At 37.5% G+C, this 22,010-nt stretch overlaps 1 protein-coding gene and 1 long non-coding RNA gene across 2 annotated transcripts in view; both read right to left on the bottom strand.

Moving 5' to 3' along the window:
* Nucleotides 1–558: 558 nt before the first annotated feature.
* Nucleotides 559–20,598, bottom strand: Patr-1 (Protein associated with topo II related - 1). Its single transcript, XM_069500990.1, has 18 exons — nt 20,462–20,598; nt 19,197–19,278; nt 18,687–18,785; nt 17,702–17,814; nt 17,191–17,289; nt 16,299–17,111; nt 15,613–16,133; nt 14,951–15,083; nt 14,046–14,136; nt 13,549–13,688; nt 12,868–12,981; nt 11,612–11,734; nt 10,841–10,996; nt 10,250–10,393; nt 9,381–9,523; nt 8,441–8,543; nt 7,083–8,133; nt 559–6,994 (listed from the first exon to the last, which is right to left on the bottom strand). Exons 1-17 carry the CDS (start codon nt 20,498–20,500, stop codon nt 7,834–7,836), a joined length of 3,213 nt encoding a protein of 1,070 aa, XP_069357091.1. The 5' UTR covers nt 20,501–20,598; the 3' UTR covers nt 559–6,994; nt 7,083–7,833.
* Nucleotides 559–22,010, bottom strand: part of LOC138402804 (uncharacterized) — a 131,556-nt gene continuing 110,104 nt past the window's right edge. Inside the window, exon 2 of the long non-coding RNA XR_011237143.1 lies at nt 559–6,494. This is a non-coding gene — a long non-coding RNA (uncharacterized lncRNA). The remainder of the gene's footprint in view (nt 6,495–22,010) is intronic.

Genomic DNA, 22,010 nt, shown 5'->3' with positions numbered 1-22,010 from the left:
GATTTTTAATTTTTTTTAAACTAGCTTATGCACGAGACTTCGTCCGCGTGGACTACACAAATTTTAACCCTTAGGGTTGATCTTTAACTATGAGATTTTAACATAAGTGAGCTTAATAAAATATGTCATACTGCTAATTGCAAAAATATGAACTACAACTCTTTAGACACTTCAAAACTGACAGAGTTTCATACAAACTTCAAACCCCTATTTTACCCCTTTAGGGGTTGAATTTTGAAAAATCCTTTCTTAGCGGACGCCTACGTTATAATATCTGCATGCCGAATTTCAGCGTGATCCGTCCAGTAGTTTGAGCTGTGCGTTGATAGATCAGTCAGTCAGTCAGTCACCTTTTCCTTTTATATATATATAGATAGATAAACAAGTTCCTACCTACCCAGTTAATTCATACTAATATATCCATACTAATATTATAAATGCGAAAGTGTGTCTGTTTGTCTGCTCGACTTTCACGGCCCAACCGTTCAACCGATTGCTTGAACGGAACGGAACCAAACCTAAAAAGAATGATCAAGGAACACCAAGTAAAAAAAACAATACCGTTATATTAGATAAAGTTTATTTTAAAATAATTTGTATGAGTAACACCTAAATGAGACAGTGTGATTTTTTTTGATTTTTCCATTTATTTAAATAATAATTAATCAAAGTCACATAACGTGAAACAAATGTCGAAATGTGAGTTTGCTTTCAGGACTGATTTTTTTCTCACTATGACGAAATAAAAAATGAAACAAGTATTAAAAACCAATCGATCACAGTCTTTTACGAATTAAAAAAAAACCTAATTGGAAAAAAATCAATCCTTTTTAGGCGTTTTCACATGCATACGGTTGGCCTATTACGGTTCGGCGCCGTGCCGTGCGCTTTCACACGTACAACGTGTAACGCACGATTCACGGTTCAGAATAAATACCTTTAGAAGTAGCCCTTATTGTGACTTTTTACTGTTAGTTGTTTAAGGCATTGTTAGGCATTGACGTTAACCTTAATGTAGCCGCACTATAACAAAACGTCGAGGCTTCGGCGTCTTTGGCACGCGTCAAATGTTAGTACATTTGACGCAGGTAGCCCTAAAGTAGCTTTATTTTTCTTTGATTTTCCGTCACCATAGGCTAATATTTGACATATCGCCGATTCAGGATCAAACCGAGAGTTATTATTATTATTTTTAATAGACTAAGCAGCTTTCGCTGATGCGTCTATATCAGAAGTGCTTCGAGTTTTCCAAATGTTTATCCAATCTATTCTTGAACGGCACCTCGATTGCGGGAAACCTGCATCAATCATTATTACAATCTCAATTGTTCTGATTGGCTGAATTTGTACGATTCTTGTTGCAACAATGCATCGTAGCCAATAGTGAGCGAGCGTCAACCAATCAGAGGTAATTGCGATCGTGACATTGTAGCTGTCATTCTCCCGCAATCGCGCAACTAACAGAACTTGACATAACCACATCGTTAGGCAATTTATTCCATATGTGAACAACTCTGTTGGTCAGAAAGTGTTTCAACGGGATTTGACGATGGCAATTGATATTGTAGATTCATATCATGGTACCGCAGAATGGCCGTGCGCATGTGAAAAGGGCCTGTGTCCACGAATTTGTATGGATTATAAACATATTCCTCCATATTACAAAATTCAATGGATTTCTTTCTCTTTTGTATTTTTTAAGTCTAGTAACCCCGTTAAGTAATTATAATATTTAGAAAAAGCATATTTTTTTCTTTTCGTTTAAATTAAAAGCTGCTAAATCTACATAAGTGTTACAATATTTCTTAATATTTACACATAGATGAGTGGTTAAAATATAGCTTTTTTAATCTGTATTATTATTAGTGTTGCCAGGTTTAACTGTCAGAAAAAATACGTGACAAATGCGTGTGAATCATCGACAGCGGCATGTTTTTTTTTTTTTTTTTAAGAAAATCGAAAGTTTACACAAAAAATATCCGCCGACGATTTTCGTAACCTGGCATCACTAAATAACAATGTTGGCATCTTAAAATAATAATAAAAGCTTTAGTATTGCCATTCTATGCTAAACTAATATCAGTATGACGCAATGGCAGAATAGAGGTGAAACTAAGCAATTCCCGTTAGCTTTTCTTTAATTAATTTTAGTGAAATATCGACATTTAAGTGCCCCTTACACATGGCGATATTTTGCTATGAACGTGTGTTTCAATATACAGTAATCTTTACAAGTTTGAACATCTCGACAACGTTGATAAATTTCGAGTATCGAAAGTCGAAACACAATTTCGTCAGACTTCAGAGTAAAATTGACCAATACCTCTTGTTAATCAACTTCAAAAAAGGAGGTTCTGTATTCGATCCGTATAGTTGTTTGTTCGCAATTTTCTCAAAAACTAATGAACCAATTCTGGGGATTTTCTCACTAATGTAATCTTTATTTTGAGAAAGATTGTAGTTTAGTATTTAAAACATTTATATTTTTGATATTATATCGATTGTTTCGAGATTGCTGAAGGAAGAAGAGAAGGAGTGCAGAGGTACCAAGTATCATTGAACTCCGAGTCCTAAGGTCTCAAACCTGATGCTATAGAGTTACTTAACTTTTAAGGCATAGAGACTATCAAATTAATATGATAATGGGGTCGATTCTCTTGCACACAATCTCTAAACTAAACTAAATTAATAGGTCTAAATCTAGTGCTTTCCTTTTCCGCAAGCAACATTATGAAAGGGATAGCAATAGATTTAGACGTGCCATTTTAGTTTAGTTTAGAGATTTTGTACAACGGAATTAGCCACAATAAAACACTAAAAAGTTTTATTTTCGCTTGGAGCGTTGCATTGGATGTAATGTAATGTAATGAAGAAATCGAGGCTACTTTAAGTCCATATTAGTTGACGTCATAGTACTTTAAATACTCGAAATCTATCGACGTTGTCGAGATGTACAAGCTTGTACTAAGCCGTCGTGGTTTCAGTTGAACCGCGATCGAAGTACCAACGCGACAAAGTTCCCGTGTGGAAAGGCTTTAACATATAAAATTGCTTAATTTCAACCCTCGAATATACATTCACCTAACATACAACGTAATTACATATATAATATACAAATAAATTGCTAAACAATGCATGTTTTTTTAGAAATTATAAACTTAAGTTTCCATTTATAATAATTTAGGTATTTTTTGTGATAATATAATAACAATAACATTGTTAAAGTATAGAAATTGCTGTCTTCCTTAGTTTAATGATTTCAATAGTTTAGTATTAACAAAGTAAAAAAAAGAATAATTTTAGACTACTTAGTAATTAAGTAATAGTTAAAAATAAACACTTTCAGCCGTACTCAGAGTCGCTTAATCGTTACTTAAGTTTAGTTAAAACGAGACAGAGCTATATCTCTCACATGAATCTGTCTCGTTTTAACTCGATCTTAAGTAACGATTAGCGACTCTGAGTACGGCTGTTTGTCTTTCGTCCGAATACCGAAAAGTTACTTAAGAGTGCTCTCCGTGTTCGCTCCAAGTCGAGCGTGAACGCATGTAGTCTCAGTCAATATTTCGGGCAAGAGTGAGATGGACGATATTTTAACAACGCAAACCAACACGTTATTATTTTGAAAACAAACCAACATTTTTAAACGTATTACGTTTGAAATTATTAATAAATAAAGTTTGCCTTAAAGCCATTTGTTTTGTTTTTTACATGGTTCATTTACGCGCAGAGTTGTCTTAAAATTTGGCCCAAAAGAAGATACATACTTCAAGTGTTGTAACTTTCAAAATAAATACAATTTTAATATATTTATTTATTGTTGTCGGGCATAATAATTAATGAAGGGATAAAACGATAATTGGCTTAGTTTTAAATAAAGAAAAACCATTTCTAGAATAACCGTCGTAATACGTTTGTATGGAGAAGTGCGTATGCAGTGTAACCTTAAATGTTGATCAGTCTTCAAATATTAAGTTCTGAAATTAGGGCGCCCTTAAATTTTAAATAACGTGCCAGCACTCGGGGGTTTGCAAATATTTTAAGTTGTGAAATTAGGGCGCCCTTAAATTTTAAATAACGTCAGTATTCGGGGGTTTGCAAATATTTTTAAGTTCTGAAATTAGGGCGCCCTTAAATTTTAAATAACGTGTCAGTATTCGGGGGTTTGCAAATATTTTTAAGTTCTGAGATTAGGGCGCCCTTAAATTTTAAATAACGTGTCAGTATTCGGGAGTTTGCAAATATTTTTAAGTTCTGAAATTAGGGCGCCCTTAAATTTTAAATAACGTGTCAGTATTCGGGGGTTTGCAAATATTTTTAAGTTCTGACATAAGGGTGCCCTTAAATTTTAAATAACGTGTCAGTATTCGGGAGTTTGCAAATATTTTAAGTTCTGACATAAGGGTGCCCTTATTTTTAAATAACGTGTCAGTATTCGGGGGCTTGCAAATATTTTTAAGTTCTGAAATTAGGGCGCCCTTAAATTTTAAATAACGTGTCAGTATTCGGGGGTTTGCAAATATTTTAAGTTCTGACATAAGGGTGCCCTTATTTTTAAATAACGTGTCAGTATTCGGGGGTTTGCAAATATTTTAGAGTGCTTCCGTGATCAGATTTTTTAAAAAACACTCGTCATTTAATTTGGAACTTTGAAAATAAGGTCAATAAAGTTTCAAATAACTACCCTATAGGCCCTGTCGATTATATCTACATTTTTACAAAATCGGCCGTGAGGATGAAAATTTCACCTAGAATTTATTTATACAAATATTTATAATATGTACCTATTTCATCGAACGTAACACGGCGAAATTTTAACTTACGGCCAGTATTCGATTTTAAAATCCTAGTTCCGCTAAAGGTGGATCCGCACCTGCGCACGCGCACGTAGGGTGCATACAACGCGCATCTACACCGATCGACGCATCACCGTCTTTGTGCGACATGTTGTGCACGTCTGATGTCGCGAACGCGTAGATATATCACTTTTGTACTAAGTTGTACTCACATAAAATTCACGAACATGTGCACACCGTGACGTGTACAACATGCACGCAAACCGTTCGCAAACCACTCGTGAGCACGTCCACATTATGTTCATGCACGGTTCGTGCTCTTGCACAGGTGTGGATCAGCTTTAATATCCGATTGTAGGAATTGGTCGGTTCAAATCATTTTGGTTTTAGGATTTCGTGGTAACACAAGGTACCCTTAGGCCCGGTATCCGCCTAAGCGGAGCGGAGAGATGTGTACAGTAAACCAATCCGATTTTTAAACAATGGCGTGATAATTTTTCACGTCATCTATTTTGAATCTGATTGGTCGATTGAACGCATCTCCTCTCCTCTCCGCTTAGGTGGATACCGGGCCTTATAGTTTCGTCAGTTCGTCTGTGAGACAGACAGCTGTCTGTCACTGTTTAAAAATAAAGCACAAAAGCTGTAAAGTTGAACTAACCAGTTACAGAAATCTGTTACCATTATAAGTCCCGCAAATTGCTATTGCGCTGGAACCATGTCTCATTAACATCGAAATGACGTCATTTGACGTAGGTATATTTAAGTAAAAATATACCATCAGCTCGAAACTTCAGTCTCGTGCTTGCTGACGTCAGTAAAATGGCGGCAACGCGCATTAGAAATTTGCGGGACTTATACACAGAAGCATAAATGTTGAAAATAAATTTTTTTTCACAGTACCTACCTCATGAAAATCAAAAACAAAATCAAAAACTAAGAAAGGGTCATTGAAATATTCCTGCATAGGAAAGTAAAAAAAAAAACAATTTGATTTACACGATAGAGATACCCCTAGGGATACCCCGTTGAATAGGCAAGGTAGGAAATAAATAAAATTATTAAGAGGTTTATTAGACAGTTATTGCAACAAGATAAAGAAAACTAAAACTACTGCTCTTGATAAACGCTGAAATTTAGTAAAATATACAATATTTATTTTTACATTATGATTTAATTTATTTATTTTTTCCGATCAACAATCGTTTTATCGTATGTCGATTGATCCAAAATTGTAGCTAAATATTAATAAAAGTTATATAATAAATCATCCATCAGACGCTTTCGAAGTTTTTTTTTAGTTTAAAATAAATAAGTACCACAAAAACTTTCACCGACATAATAATTTAAAAAACAATTATTTTTATTTTTTATTTTATTTATTATAATATAAGTCCCGCAAACTGCTTATGCGCGTGGCCGATATTTTAGTGACGTCAGCACTAGACTGAAGTTTCGGCTGACGTCAAAATGACGCCATTTCGATGTTAATGAGACATGGTTCCAGCGCAACAGCAATTTGCGGGACTTATAACACCATATCCCATAATTCAACCAAAATAGTTCAACACAATCAATCCCAATCAACGGTCGGTCAACATCAAAATACATTTAACAATATTAATTGGGTATTTGACTCCAATTTTTTTATTACTTTATTATAAACTAGGATAAAAATAATGACGTAAACTGAAAAAACTAAATAAATCGATCAAATGACAAAAAGTTATAAGCATTTAAATAGTTCTGATTAGACAGAGATAGCGCTATAGAATTTAGACTCACACCTTACTAATGTTATAGTAGCTTCGTGCGGTTTCATACAAATTTTTGTTTTGCGAGAAAGGGATAGAAGACCCTCCCACTCCAAAATTAAAATGCCTGTAACTTTGTAAATCTTTGTTGGATTTTAGTATTTTTTAAGCGTACGTCATTATTTTTATCCTAGTTTATAATAAAGTAATAATATTTATCAAAGTAGGAAAATACCCTATTGCCAAAGCACTTGGCTCTCTATACCACAAATATTTGTTACAGTCATCAACCATGTACATTTGGTCAACGTCAAATTGCATTTATTACATTGCGTGACCTAAACCCGCACTTAAGCAACGTTCAACGGTAGTGAAGTCGTGCTTGTAACACAGACGCCTTCCACTACGTTACAAAGTGATACTTCTCCGTGACTTAAGTGATACCTTTCCGTGACTTAAGTAATACCTTTCCGTGACTTAAGTGATACCTTTCCGTGACTTTAGTGATACCTTTCCGTGACTTAAGTGATACCCTTCCGTGACTTAAGTGATACCGTTTTGTGATTTAAGTTGTCTATTTTTACACTATGTAAAATTACGGCTAAGTATTACGTGTATTTAGGTCACGAGTTATAAAAAAAATTACCATACTCGTGACTTAAGCAATTACTGCTACTTTCGGGCGCTAGCTCACCCTGTCAATTAATGGACTACCTAAGTCACACATTTTTAATGTGCTTTATCATTGCGGGGCCTTAATTAAACCAGTAGGTAAGTAACGTTTATCTGTGACTTAGGTAGTACATTTTTATACCGTGCAATAATGGACTACTTAAGTCACGGTTAAGTTTTACACGGATTTAGGTCACATGAGTACTCGTGATTTGAGCAAGTCTATTTATCGTTACATTCGGGCGCTAATTCAGGCCGTGCAATAATGTACTACTTAAATCACAAGTATCATAATGTAATATGGCAACCATTTGGCAATGCATATGACAATTGTTTGTCCAAACATCAACACAAATATTTGACCAACTGCTCGGATACGTCATTCTTTCAAATCATAAGAGTATGTACATACGTACGTACGTTATCATAGTTACATGTATTGTAATATACTATTACTGACATTTGGCCAATATGACAAATACTTGTCCAAACATCAACACAAATGTTTCACCAACTGGTCAGATACGTCGCGTGTTCTTTCTCAAATCAGTCAGTCACACGTAACGTAGTTTACTGCCATTTGGCCAATATGACAAATATTTGTTCAAACATCAACACAAATGTTTAACCAACTGTTCGGATACGTCGTTCTTAGTCAAATCAAAGTCTGCTGCCTTACCTCGCTGCAGGATCTCTATGGTGGACCTGGACTCTAGTTGTTTGATGTGTTGCATCACTTTGGGCTCAGGCAGCGGTTGGGTAGGGCTCGCCACGGTGAGGGTGGTGTGTTTGAGCGCGCGGGCGAGGGTTTTGAGGAATTTGTACCATTGTCGCTCGTTGGCTGTCGCTTCAGGCGTGTTCACGAGCAGGATGGCCCTTTCCATTAGTGCGCACACGCAGCTTAGCGTTAACTGAAAAGTTGACAAGCAAGTATAAATCAAAAATTTAAATACTTATTAACACACACATATGCACGCGGGTATTGTTACGGAAAAGAGTAGCCTTCTGACACAAAAGTAGTTCTCCTACTCTTAAACGAAGGCACCAACCCCTTTGTGTTACTGTTATAAGTCCCTCAAATTGCTATTGCGCTGGAACCATGTCTCATTATCATCAAAATGACGTCATTTTGACATCGAAGATAATTAAGATCAAATTAAGCTGTTGGTTTTCCAAAGAAAAGAAAATAAATGAAACAAAATAGGAAAAACAACTTACGGCCGAAGTGAGCGCGTGCGGCGTCCTCGCAGGGTCCAAGGCTTCCGCCAGATGGCCGCAGGATTCGATCACCGCCGCCCAGCCTGTTGAGTTCTGCATGTATCTGAAAAATCAGTACCCTTATCAGTACCTAATGCGAAAATGTGTTTGTTTGTTGGTTTGTCCTTCCATCACGTCGCAACGGTGCAACGGATTGACGAGATTTTTTGCATGGGTATAGATATACACTTGGAGAGTGACATTAGCTTACTTTTTATCCCGGAAAATCAAAGAGTTCAGACGGGATTTTTAAAAAACCTAATTCCACGCGGGCGAAGTCGCGGGCATCAGCTACTCTCTAGATCTCCAGCCAAAAAAAAACCGGCCAATGAGGGTTCCATACTACAGTCGTATTTTTTCGTCGTTTTGAACGATAATTAAAAAAGTATGATGCATAAAAATAAATAAAAATCTGTTTTAGAATGTACAGGTGAAGACCTTTCATATGATACCCCACTTGATATAGTTATCTCACTTCGAAAGTTGAAAATACTAATTATTAGTTCATGACCACAATTTTTTTTTATGTGTGATCTAATTAAATTCACGGTTTTCAGATTTTTCCCCAAATGTCAGCTATAAGATCTACATGCCAAATTTCATGATTCTAGGTCAACGGGAAGTACCCTGTAGATTTCTTGACAGACAGACAGACAACAAAGTGATCCTATAAGGGTTCCGTTTTTCCTTTTGAGGTACGGAACCCTAAAAAGGGGCGTGATCCGCTAATTCGACTCAGTGATTTATTATTAATCCATTGAAGGTTTTCTACAGAAAATTATTTTAATGTCACTCAGTGAAGCAGCAATGTAGAACCAACCAATGTCAAATGTGCTCGGTGGGTATCATTCGGTGTTAAACTCTGAGCTAGCAGGCAGTACTAGTAGGACTAGGTACTTACTTGCGATAGTGTGGCGATAAGGCCGCTAGTCCACCGTCGTCCCTCCGCGAGGCGGCGGGCAAGGCACGTAGTATGCGCGACCACAGCGCGCGCAAACGCGCGTGCGTGCCCGGCGCGCGCAAGAGGAAGCGAGACAGAAGCACCTGGCGACAAAAAGATTATATTGGACTGTAAGAAAAACTGGCACACCTTCAAGTTAGCTCGCTACCATCTTAGACTGCATCATCACTTACCACCAGGTGACATTGTAGCCAAGGGCTAACTTTTAATGGAATAAAATAAACCGTTTGATACACCACTACTTTTTAATTAAGTACCATAAAAAATTTAAGGGTGAATACAGAAAAACTTTATTGTTTCAAATGGGCGTTTCATGTTCATACTTTATTTACTTTCGTTTAACGTTAAAATCAATTCAAAAAGACACATTATAGACAACTAGAGGACGCCCGCGACTTCGTCCGCGTGGATTTAGGTTTTTTAAAATCCCGTGGGAACTCTTTGATTTTCCAGGATAAAAAGTAAGTCCCCGGGATGTAAGCTACCTCTGTACCAAATTACATCAAAATCGGTTAAACCGTTGGGCCGTGAAAAGCTAGCAGACAGACAGACAGACACACTTTCGCATTTATAATATTAGTATGGATAGGCATAACGCATAACGGCGATTACGCACTGCACTTCCGTCATCAGAGTTCCATCCGTCATCCGTGAGAATGCCAGCGATTATCTAAGACATATGTCATAAGCTCCCATACAAAACAAAAAGGAACGTATTTTCACGTGAAAGCTTCGCATTAATTGATGCGGATGTTCCGCATTTGAGGACGCGGATGCGAATATCCGTAACAGCTGTAGTATAGACTCACCCTGCCTTTCCTGACTGTCATCATCTGCGGGACGCGGTCGCCGAATAGCAGCCCCGCGAACATTTTGTTGAGGATCTCGTCCTTGTCCTCGTCTAGAAGGTTCTTCGCCGGCACGGGCTTCTGATTCACCGCCAGATTCACTACCTGAAACAAACCAATAAGATCTGAAGATTTTGAAGATTTTTGGCCTACCTAGTAGTCCGCCATTTTCCTTTTTTCCAAAATGGCGGCTACGCATAAAATCTGTATAAATCAATAGCTGGCATCAATACAAACGAGTATTGTATGAGAGAAAATCTTCCAAAGTGTGACGTTTTCGAGATATAAGCTGAGGTAATAGAAAGTAAGAAAGAAAATGCATTTATTTGTTGTTGGTGTCACAGATAAAAACAAAGTACAAATGTAACATTTTAATAAGGCTAAGGTCACCTGATATTAAGTGATTACCGCCGCCCATGAACATTTGCAGCACCAGAAGAACTGCCGATGTGTTCAGTTGCGTCATCAGTACAACAGTCTAGCCACCGGTACAACTTTGATAGCTTATATCTCGGAAACGTTACACTTTGGGAGATTTAGTCGCATACTAACCTGTCGTTTGTCTATACAGTCGCTCTTGGGACTGTCCTGCTTGGGCCTCCTCTGAACAGACTCGATGGTCTTGAGGAAGGAGTTTGAATCTTCCTCTGGCTCGTTCTCCGCCTCCTTCTGTGCCGCTTCTAGCAGCTTCTGTTTCTCTTCTCTCTCCTGCAACAAAATTATAAACTTGAAATCTAAATAAATAAAAGGAGAAGGTGACTGACCGACTGACTGACTGATCTATCAACGCACAGCTCAAAATACTGGACCGATCGGGCTGAAATTTGGCAAGCAGATAGCTATTATGACGTAGGTATCCGCTAAGAAAGCATTTTTGAAAATTCAACCCCTAAGGGGCGAAATAGGGGTTTGAGATGTGAGTAGTCCACGCGGACAAAGTCGCGAGCATAAGCTAGTACTATATAAAACCTTACACGGTATTAAAATTACCACCAAAAATGGTTCGCATGTTCACACAAATTCAAATACATACAAATTATTATAACTTTTTTTTTCTTTTTTTTTTTAAAAAGAACATTAGCCATGTTAAATGACTAATATTCCCCTTTTTCCTCTCCAACTAAGCTTGAAGCTTGTGCTAGGAGTAGGTACGACAATAGTGCAACGGGCGGGGTTTGAACCGTCGATCTTTCGGTTTTCAGTCCACTCCTTTACCAGTTGAGCTATTGAGGCTCTATAACTAGCTAGTCGATACGTCAATGTCAATTATCCGCCATATTGAATACGTCGTGACGTCATAGCTATGACATACGGAAGGCTTACCTTCAGTATGAGCGCGTTGGATATCGCCAGCGGGTCGTTCAGCTCCTCCAGCCTCAGCAGGATGAGGTATAGCGCCTCGATGTCCAGCAACATTTGCTTCGTCCGCCGCATTTCGCGAGGTACCTGCGAACAATCCATCATGTTAATATTACTAGCTGACGCCGGGGCTTCATCCAAGTGGATTTAGGTTTTTAAAAATCCTGTGGGAATTGTTTTGTTTTCCGTTATAAACTGTAAGCCTATGTCACTCTCCAGGTCTTTGACTATACCCATGCAAAAAATCACGTCAATCCGTTGCTCGTTACGTCGTGATTGAAGGATATTTGTTTATTGGTTTGTCCTTTGTCAAAATTCAAATCATTTATTCAAAATAGGTAATAAATTACTCCTTTTGATTGTCAGTTGTTGGATTTGTAAGATATAGTGGTGATAATTACTACGCAAACTTAAAACTAAAGCTACGAGGGTTCCAAACGCGCCCAGGTCTGAGAAGAGCGCCCAGGTCTGAGAGTCAATAAGTGATGATGCAGTCTAAGATGGAAGCGGGCTAACCTGGATGGGGGTATGGTAGTTTGTATCAAACCCATGCCCCTTTGGGTTTCTACACGGCATCGTTAACGCTGAATCGCTTGGCGGCACGGCTTGGCCGGTAGGGTGGTAACTAGCCACGGCTGAAGCCTAGAAATTCAGGAATTGTAAAATTCCAAACCCCTGCCAGGAATCGATCCCGGGACCTCCCACTAATAAGGGGGATAAGGGGGACCATGATAGGCAAACTAGAAACAGAAATAAGCTGGCTACTCCTGCGCTCCGCCTCTGGAAGGTGCGAAAGTCATTTGTGGGAATGAGTGTAATATTTTAAAATAAAATTCCACACCCAATTTTAGACTTGCCTTTACACAAGTTTAAAAAATGTGTTAAAAGTATGCTCCTAAAAAAAGCATATTATACAGTCGCAGACTATGTAAACGATAAAAAAGCTTGGATTTGACTCGCTCCAGCAATGCACGGGGCTGCAATGGCTTGTATAGTACGGTATAATAACATTGTAAATTGAAAAATTAAAAAGAGCAACCGCCGAGTTTCTTGCTGGTTCTTCTCGGTAGGAACGGCATTCCGAACCAGTGGTAAATTAAAACTACCTGACTATTCATAAGCACTTTTAAAAAGTTTACATGAATAAAAAAACATTCTATTCTATTCTATTCTATTCTAAGACCACAGTGCTTATCACTGCGCCAGGGATGTCGGCTTACCTCAGCGGGGGTGGTGATGCTGCACACACTTGGGGCTCGCGAGGCGCGGTCGGACGCGGGCTCCGCTACCAGTTCCACGTCGATGATCTTACGAGGCGCGGTTACACTGCCGCACTAGAACAAAAAGGCAGTTTTAGTATTCCGTACCTCAAAAGGAAAAAAGGAACCCTTATAGGATCACTTTGTTGTCGGTCTGTCTGTCAAGAAACCCACAAGGTACTTCCCGTTGACCTAGAATCATGAAATTTGGCAGATAGGTAGGTCTTATAGCACACGTAAGGGGGAAAAATCTGAAAACCGTGAAATCAAACTCAAATTATTTATTTAGAATAGGTAAAATTTTAGGCTTCCTGATTGTCAATTTTTTTTTTATTTGTAAGATATGATATAGTGGTGATAATTAAAACGTACTTAAAACTAAAGCTACGAGGGTTCCAAACGCGCCCAGCTAGGTGATTCGCTAACTCAGTGTCTAACACAGAATGATAGCCACCGAGGTTGGTTGGTTCTACATTGCTGCTTCACTGGGTGGTAGTAAAATATTTTTCGTTGAAAACCTTCAACGGATTAAAAAATGAGCTCTGTGGCTATCGTTCAGTGTTAGACACTGAGTTAGAGAATCACCCCACAGGTCTGAAAACAGTTTTACATCACAAAAAAATAAAATATAATATGTCATACCTGTAACTTCCCAAGGGAGTTCTCGAACTGCGTAGGAACATAGGTCCTGGGCGCGTCTTCGCTCGTGGAGTTGTGTCGGTGCGAGTTGTGTCTCTCGCGGTTGTGTCTGAGCGTCTCCGACTGAGACTCTTGCTTCACTCCTGGATCAAAGAAACAAACACATCAATAATGTTCTCCTAACTGAATTTTGGGAGGGAGGAGGCATTTACCCAGACTTTGGGAATCCATCAAAGAATCCACAAAAAAACATTTTTATCAGACTGGAACTACCGTTCGTCCGTCTGACTGGCTGACTGACTGATCTAGCAACGCACAGCTCAAACTAATGGACGAATCGGGCTGAAACTTGGCATGCAAGCTATTATGATGTAGACGTCCGCTAAGAAAGAATTTTTTAAAATTCAACCTCTAAAATAGGGGTTTGAAGATGTTAAGTCCAGAAGTCGCGGGCATAACATGTCGGGTGGGCTTTTTAAACATGTCGGGTAACTACTGACCTCCACTATAGAATGGATGATTCTGCTGGTTTGCTTTGTGAGCTTCCTTGATTCCTTCTTTTTCTTTATTCGCCTGCCGCTCTAAAAATACCTGCAAAAATCATACATTTTTTAAATGAATGAATATTTATTTACCAGAATTATCACATTTTGACTTAAATGGCCCCTAAACTAGGAGATCTCGTATCTTAGAGGTAAACATATCATTTACCCTGAGGATGTTACTTCAATTCCAGTCAAAAAAGTGCTGCTGTATTTGGCGGCCACAGAAGTGTGAAGTGGAGGCAAACACAATAGATCGGAGACGGTCGCAGTGATACAGGGATATCAAGGACCTGTATAGCCCCAAAGAAGAAGAAGAAGATCGTAGGGGTCAGAGCCTTCCCATACATGGTGGTTGAATTTAATATAAAATATTCAATGAAAAGAAGTTGTATCAAATCAGTGGTAAGTCATAAAAATTTGGGACCAATCATGCGTAGGTGTCATCAAATCAAAACCGCGCAGGGGTATGTAAAGCCGCGTAGTTATCGTCAAAAACGCGCCACCATTCCGAGTAGGGGTCGTGAAAACCTGCGTAGGGGTCACCTAACCCACACTGAGGTCATTAAACCCACAAAGAAATCATTAATCCCACATAGGGGTCATGAAACCCGTAAACAGGTCCTTATAAAACCCGCATATGGATCATTTAACCAACGCGGAAGTCATTAACCAACGCAGGGGTCATAAAACACATGTAGGGTTCATCAACCCCCGCAGGGGTCATCAACCTTCGCAAGGGTCATCAACCTCCGCAAGGTGTCATCAACCTCCACAGGGGTCATCAACCCCACGCAGGCGTCATAAAACCCACAGGGCGCAACTCTGCATAGGGGTCAACTAATTACACAGTAAATACTCACAGTATAATAGAAGTCATGTATATAGGGTGTTCCAGTGTTTAGCTGTAGCATCTGTATGTTTATAAGCCACTGCTTTTCCCGCGGGGTCATCAACCCCATATAGGGGTCATCGGAGTCGCTCGCACTGTCGTCACTGTTGGAATGTTTGGAAAGGATACAAAGATAACTAAAGCTGATGACCTTTCAAAGTCAAGGCTTATATGACTGTAAAACAACAGGTGTTTAAATGTTATTCAAAACATTAAAAACACATGTGTATTTTGAGCTTGGGTGATAATTTAACACACTATATTATGATTTTTTAATAATACAATGGTACTGGTTCTGAGCACAACTAAATTTTAGAGCATTCGCATCCTCTTTTTAATATGAAAAGGACAGACATAGTTTGACAGTTTTAAGTTTAATTTAGAGCCGTGAAACCTCGTGACCTTAGCTGCCAGTCACGAGCGTATTGTATAAATTTGCAGCGTGCACTAAAATTTTGAGTCTTTAAATGTGAAAAAGCATGTTCCATCCTTTTTTAGCAATATTAAAAAGAAGAGGATGCACATATCCTAAATTTAGTTTAGCGAAAAACAACAGAATGAGCGCCAATGTGAACGAAAAATAAATTATTTCTTTAGAAGAACATTACGAACATCTCTAAAGAATTTACTCACCTATTAGAATTCCCAAAGGCACCATTTTGTCTATTGAACATTGGATGGTTATTCATCATATTATTTTGGTTATTGAATAACCTATTATTCAACATTGGATGATGGCTCGCATTATGAAAACTGTTGTTAAATTGCAACATAGGATGAGTATTCTGAATTATTTGAACTAAATTTTGTGATGTCAAATTCTTGTTGTTATAAACCCGGCTCTTAATTTTCGGTTGGTTCACATTTTGCCCAGTTTGGTTCAGATTCTGTCCAGATTGGTTCAAATTCTGTCCAGATTGGTTCAAATTCTGAACATTTTGGTTCAAATTCTGTTGTCCAGACTGGTTCATACTTTGAACAGATTGGTTCAAATTCTGAGCTTGCTTCTGGTTATTTGGTGGTGATTGGTTCATCATCGGTTTGATCTGTTGGTTCATGTTTTGGTTCATCTGATTGATTTGTTTAATTGGTTGGTTCATGATCATGTTGGGTTGTGATATTGGTTGCTCGTTTTTTGGTGGTATTGATGATCCCTAAAAGCAAAATTGTTGTTCATTGATTATTGTTAACCATAATTAATTTATGAGGAATTCATTTTGAACGATTTTATTGAATATTTTTTCACAATGACATGGCACTACCGATAAAGGAAAGTGTTATAAAAATAGAAAATGAAATTAAAATTGATCACTACTTACACGAAAATTCTGGTTGAACTGATTCATGTTGGGACTAAAATTCTGCCTTGGCATGCTCATACCAGGAGGTGGGATCATCCTTGGCTGACTCATCATGTTATGAGAAAACTGGTTCATGCCAAACTGATTACCGTTTGGGATCATCTGGTTCTGACCCAATTGGTTCATCTTTTTACCAATCTGATTCATATTTGGCCTGATTTGGTTCACATTTTGTCCCATATGGTTCATATTCGGCGCCATCTGATTTACATTTGGGTTCATCTGGTTCATGTTATGACTCATTTGATTCATACTTTGCCCCATTTGGTTCATACTTTGACCTATTTGGTTTTGCATGACATTGTTTTGACCAAGCTGGTGCATGTTCTGCATTTGATTCATCATTCCCTGTCCCATACTGTTCTGAAATGTCATTTGGTTTGAGTTTTGCATGAACTGATTGTGGTTCATTTGGTTCATGTTTTGTCCCATCTGACTAACATTTTGTCCCATATTCTGGCCCATTTGATTAACACCTTGACCCATTTGACCCATGTTTGTCATTTGGTTTACTGTTTGTCCCATCTGGTTCATACTTTGTCCTATTTGGTTCATTTGACTCATGTTGGGTCCCATCTGATTGATGTTTTGCGTCATGTGGTTCATCATGGGGTTCGTTTGTCCCATCTGGTTGTTTTGGCCTATGATACTGTTGAGCGATTGGTTCATGGCCGCCATGTTCGTCGGCTGTTGTAACGGTGCCGGCGCAAACGGCGGCGGAACCGGTGCTTGAAGACCTGGCGGCCTTTGAAGAATGACCGGAAATCTAGGCTAAAAAGAGGTGTAGACTTTATATTAGTAAGTCATTAAACTTTGTAAACTTAGACAAACCTGGTCTTGGAGAACTTACTTGGAAATAGTTCTGTGTGAAGTTTGCTGGGGCCTGGTTCTGGCGCAGCTGCCTTTCCAGCTCTTCCACTGTACAGACATTCTTGAGTGCCGACCCTGGCTGTAGACAAGGTTTATATTTTGTGATAAGAAATCCGAAGGAGGGCAGAGGTTATTGACATAGCCGAAAGCTATAACCAAGATAAAATGGGCAGTCTATGCTTGGTGTAGAAGTGATGATTGTTGGAGCCGAAAAGTCCTAGAGTGAAAATGTGTTAACGAACAAATAATTAGTATTTTCAATTTTCAAAGTACGATAACTATACCAAGTGGGGTACCTGTATATTCTAAAACAGATTTTTAGTTATTATTATGCATCAGAGTTTTTGATTTATCGTGCAAAATGTTGAAAAAAATATCTGAGTACAGAACTCTCGGTGCGCGAGGCCAACTCGCACTCGGCCGCAATTTTTTTAAAATAATGAAGCAATGTCCGAACAAGTGAGAGAAAATAAATATTCTGCATGACTCACCGTTGGTCTAGTCGGAGTGGAGAAAGGTACGTCATGTCGCCACACACTGGAGCCGAGACTCCGTGACAGTGGCGAGTCCGTCTCATCGAGGACTAGCTGGGATAGTGAGGCCTCTGTAACAAACAACGCTGTTCACTACATGTCACAATATTTATTGTTTGCGACAGGTCACCACAGCAGTCTGTGTATGAGGTGAGTCGTGCAGGGGGAGGCCCCCACACCTGCATTTAGTGTGCACCACGTGTTGCACGAGTCCGTATCGACCGCGTTTATCGATTTATTTAGTAGTAGTAGTATTTTTGTATTGAAAATAGGACTTCAGTTGCCCATGTGTCACATGTAAAAATAAAATATCCATTCTCTAACATATAAACTAGCCTGGAAAGTATTAGAATATTGTGACATTGAACAGAAAAATTATTGTTATGAATACACTGAATAGGAACGTGATTTACACTGACATCGCAAAAGGGCATATAAAATCCGATTCAAAATCAATGGGACCACATGAAAAATTAAAATCACTTTCAAAATTCAAATCAAGTGTTTGTAGCGATGGTAGTATAAATTCATTTGATTTTGATTGTGATAAATACCATTTCACTTTTTCTATATAATTATGGCTAAAACTGGCTTCCCATTGGCTTACTTTACCATGGTTTACTTTTATATTATTTGTGTATTTTTTACTATTATTTATATTAGACTAATCAGCTTTCGCTTATGCGTCTATATCAGAAGTGCTTTGAGTTTTCCAAATGTTTGTCCAATCTATTCTTGAACTGGTTAACAGAACTTGACATAACCACATCCTTAGGCAATTTATTCCATATGTGAACAACTCTGTTGGTCAGAAAGTGTTTTAATGGATTTGACGATGGCAATTGATATTGTAGCTTCATATCATGTCCCCTAAATCTAGGATTGCAACTTCTCGGCTTTTTGTTAAATAAAGATAATGTTTTTGAAAAATCCTATACATTACCAAGTCGCGAGTCAGCGTCGTCGAGCGCCGCGTATCGGCGGTTGCTCTCCAGCTGCCCCGCCAGCTGTTCATGCTCCACCTCCCAGTCAAACTCCTCCGCTACAATACATTTGTACTTCATCAATATTTCTATAATAAGCTTCCAGAAGACATTTTGGAGATATCTCTCAACAAGTTCAAAGTTTTCATAAAACGTAAACTCATTGAAAAATCCTATTACAATGTAAAGGATTATTTAAATGATAAAGCTTGGGAATGAGTTACTTAACAGCTTTGTGTTAGTTCTAATAAATTTCAATAATTTTGTAAAGTGGTGATCATAAAAAGAATACCCGGCTGAGTTTGTTGTAATACATCAGAAATAGCCATATGCAATCATTCATGGATCAACAGATTTTAAGTGCAATTGGATTGAAATATCGACAAATAAAAACAAACATTAACCGTGGTATGTACCCATTATATAAATATGTCATTAAATCACAAAATAAGCTTAAAGTTACGACTTACAGTCTTCTCCAAAGGTTTCATCATTGAGAGCATCATACTCGTCCTCTGATGGCCCTCCTCCACCTTCATCGTCATTTAAGTTCTGAAAATAATAAAAGGAATAATGGTACTGATTCTGAGCAGAACTAAATTTTAGAGTATTTGCATCCTCTTCTTAATGTAATATGAAAAAGACAGAGTTAAATGCTGTCAAACTGCGTGATTTTAGCTGTCAGTCACTAACCTATTGTTTAAATTTGTAGCATACACTAAAATTTAATCTTTAAAACGTAAAATTCATGTTCTGTCCCGTTTTAGCAATATTAGAAAGTAAAAGATGCAGACACACTAAATTTAGTTTAGAGAAAGACAACAAAATTGGCGCCACTGTGGTGTTATAAGCAATGGTTCAGTAATCCCCACAAAACTTATATTAAAACAGTTCCTCAAAATAAATAAGTATATTTTGTACATATTTACTGAAATTGCTTTAAATGTTAAAACTAATTTAGTTACCTGTATAATATAAAGACTAAACCTGAAATTGAAAGTTAGAACTTTTTAACCTGGAGCTAATTTAACAGGACTAATTTTATTTTCATCTTTTGTTTTTCTCTACATAGAAAAGAACATGCACAGCTGATTTTATAGTCTTATGTGTGTGTAATGTGTATGTGCTGTAAGGTTTGTGATTTACTATAACAAATAGGAATTCAAACAACATAAATGTTGAAACACATAATTGAAATTTTATAGAATTAGAATTAGAGTTTATAAAAGTTATCACGTGTAATACAATGCAGTCTTATTCTGTACTTATACTATTTTGTAGGTTTCCATGAAAATAAAAACCTCATGAGAAAATAAATTGTAAATAATAAACTTCATGGAAAGACAGAAAGCTGCACAAAAACATCCTCACAACAACTGTTATGAGTAATTCACGTTTGTAAAACAAGGCTACCGATTTAGAAACGCGATTCTCAATAAACAAGTAGTAGTATGTGTATGAAATTTGTATATTGTACTTATCGTGAGACCTCGTATTATTTAAAGTTTTCATTCATTTTTACTACAAATATACTGTTTAAAGGAAATATACAGCTAGTTTTAAAGTATAATATTACAATTTATTGCGAAACTAACACGTTTTTATCGAGGAAATAAGCAAAATTGTCGCAATGAGCAATGGTTTGGCACGCTGGCACCCTCATTTCACAGCTGAATTGTAACTTGTTATGCACTAATATTCGCCCAAAATTGTCTTGAAACTCATTACGACTTACCGATAGCGAAGTATCGAACCCGAAAAAAGAATCTGCCATTGGATTTTTTCATATATCCTGAGAGAAAATGACATGACTTGTCACGCTATTGTGTCGCAACTTGTGCTGGCGCCATGTCTTTATACGTTTCGTTACACGCATCACGTTATTTGTTAAAATACAAAATTACCTCCACTTTTAAAATACTTAAAATAGCTCTTATAAATTAACTATTTAATCAGAAATAATAGTTAACTAAACTGTTGTGTCTTTGTCTAATTATAATAATAATTAACATAAACAAAGACATTGAAAGTTGCAGTAAAAAGGAGCGAAAAATGTTAATAGAGCGGAAGCAGTCCGTGACAGTCAGTGTTGCCCAAAGAGTATACAATCACTACGTTTTAGTGTTGCCATGTTGCCATACCGTCGTGCGCGTGAACCCAGTTACCTATTTGTTGTTTGTTGTCAAGTGGTTGTCAATAGCAGTCTTGAGAAACTTACGAACAAATGGTTTTTGTATGGAATAACTAACTTTGCGTTGCCAACATTCAAAACGTGAAGTCATTTTACCACCATAATTCACAAAACCAAACAAATATGTCTGCCTTGGTCGTATTTCGTTGTTTCGTCATAATATTATTGTATTGTGTAGTTTATTTGTTTGCATAACAAACAACATCAATCGACATAATATTTTATTGTATGTGACTACTGATTATTGTGTTACGTCGAGTTGAGCCACTGCTCCTCCGTTTCATCATCATCACCACATTTTACGAGATAATTGACTCTTTAGTTATAAGCGAGATATTTGACTCTATTAGTGATAGTGAATCTTTATTATTTAACGAGGAATTTGACTTTATTAGTGTTATGTGAATTGTTGCTGAATTGTAATATATATAAGTTGTAACCTATAAAAAAACACCATGGGTAAAGGTCATAGAACATGTGAGGCCTGCGGTATCAAGGAAAGACACGATGAAAATATAATTCTCGAAGAAGAAACCAATGCAGAGATAAATAAAAAAGCTCAGCAAATAGGCATTGCAAAATAATAATTTTAAATAATATTACATTACTGCACGAGACTGGGAAGTAAGCGTTTTCTGGTCAAGTGTGAGACGGCCTAGCCTCGGCAAGGACGTCTATAATACGAGGCCAGAAAGGCACTCCCGGTCGAGGCATGTATAGTGCTTAAAAAATGAAACTAGTAATTTATTTAAAAAGTATATATATTATGTATTTTGCTAATTCGGCCTCCTCTGTCAAATTAGGTGTACAATTAAATTCCATAATATCCTCACTTGAACTCATTTTATCTAGTAGGTAACTTGTAACTAATTTAAAACGAACAGTCACAATACATACATGGACAGTAGTAATACTGTCCGGGAAGTTTAACTTTCAAACCAATCTACAGGGTATAAAATGTGCACATTTCATATAATTTTTTAGAAAATTGTTATTTTGCTATGCCTCATCATGATCAACCCATCGCCGGCTCACTACAGAGCACGGGTCTCCTTCAGAGTGACAAGGGTTTTGGCCATAGTCTACCACGCTG

This window comes from Maniola hyperantus, chromosome 9 (assembly GCF_902806685.2).
Source record: "Maniola hyperantus chromosome 9, iAphHyp1.2, whole genome shotgun sequence".
NCBI lineage: Eukaryota > Metazoa > Arthropoda > Insecta > Lepidoptera > Nymphalidae > Maniola > Maniola hyperantus.
The sequence above is the reverse complement of the archived record's forward strand: the minus strand, read 5'-3'. Positions and strand labels throughout refer to the sequence as shown.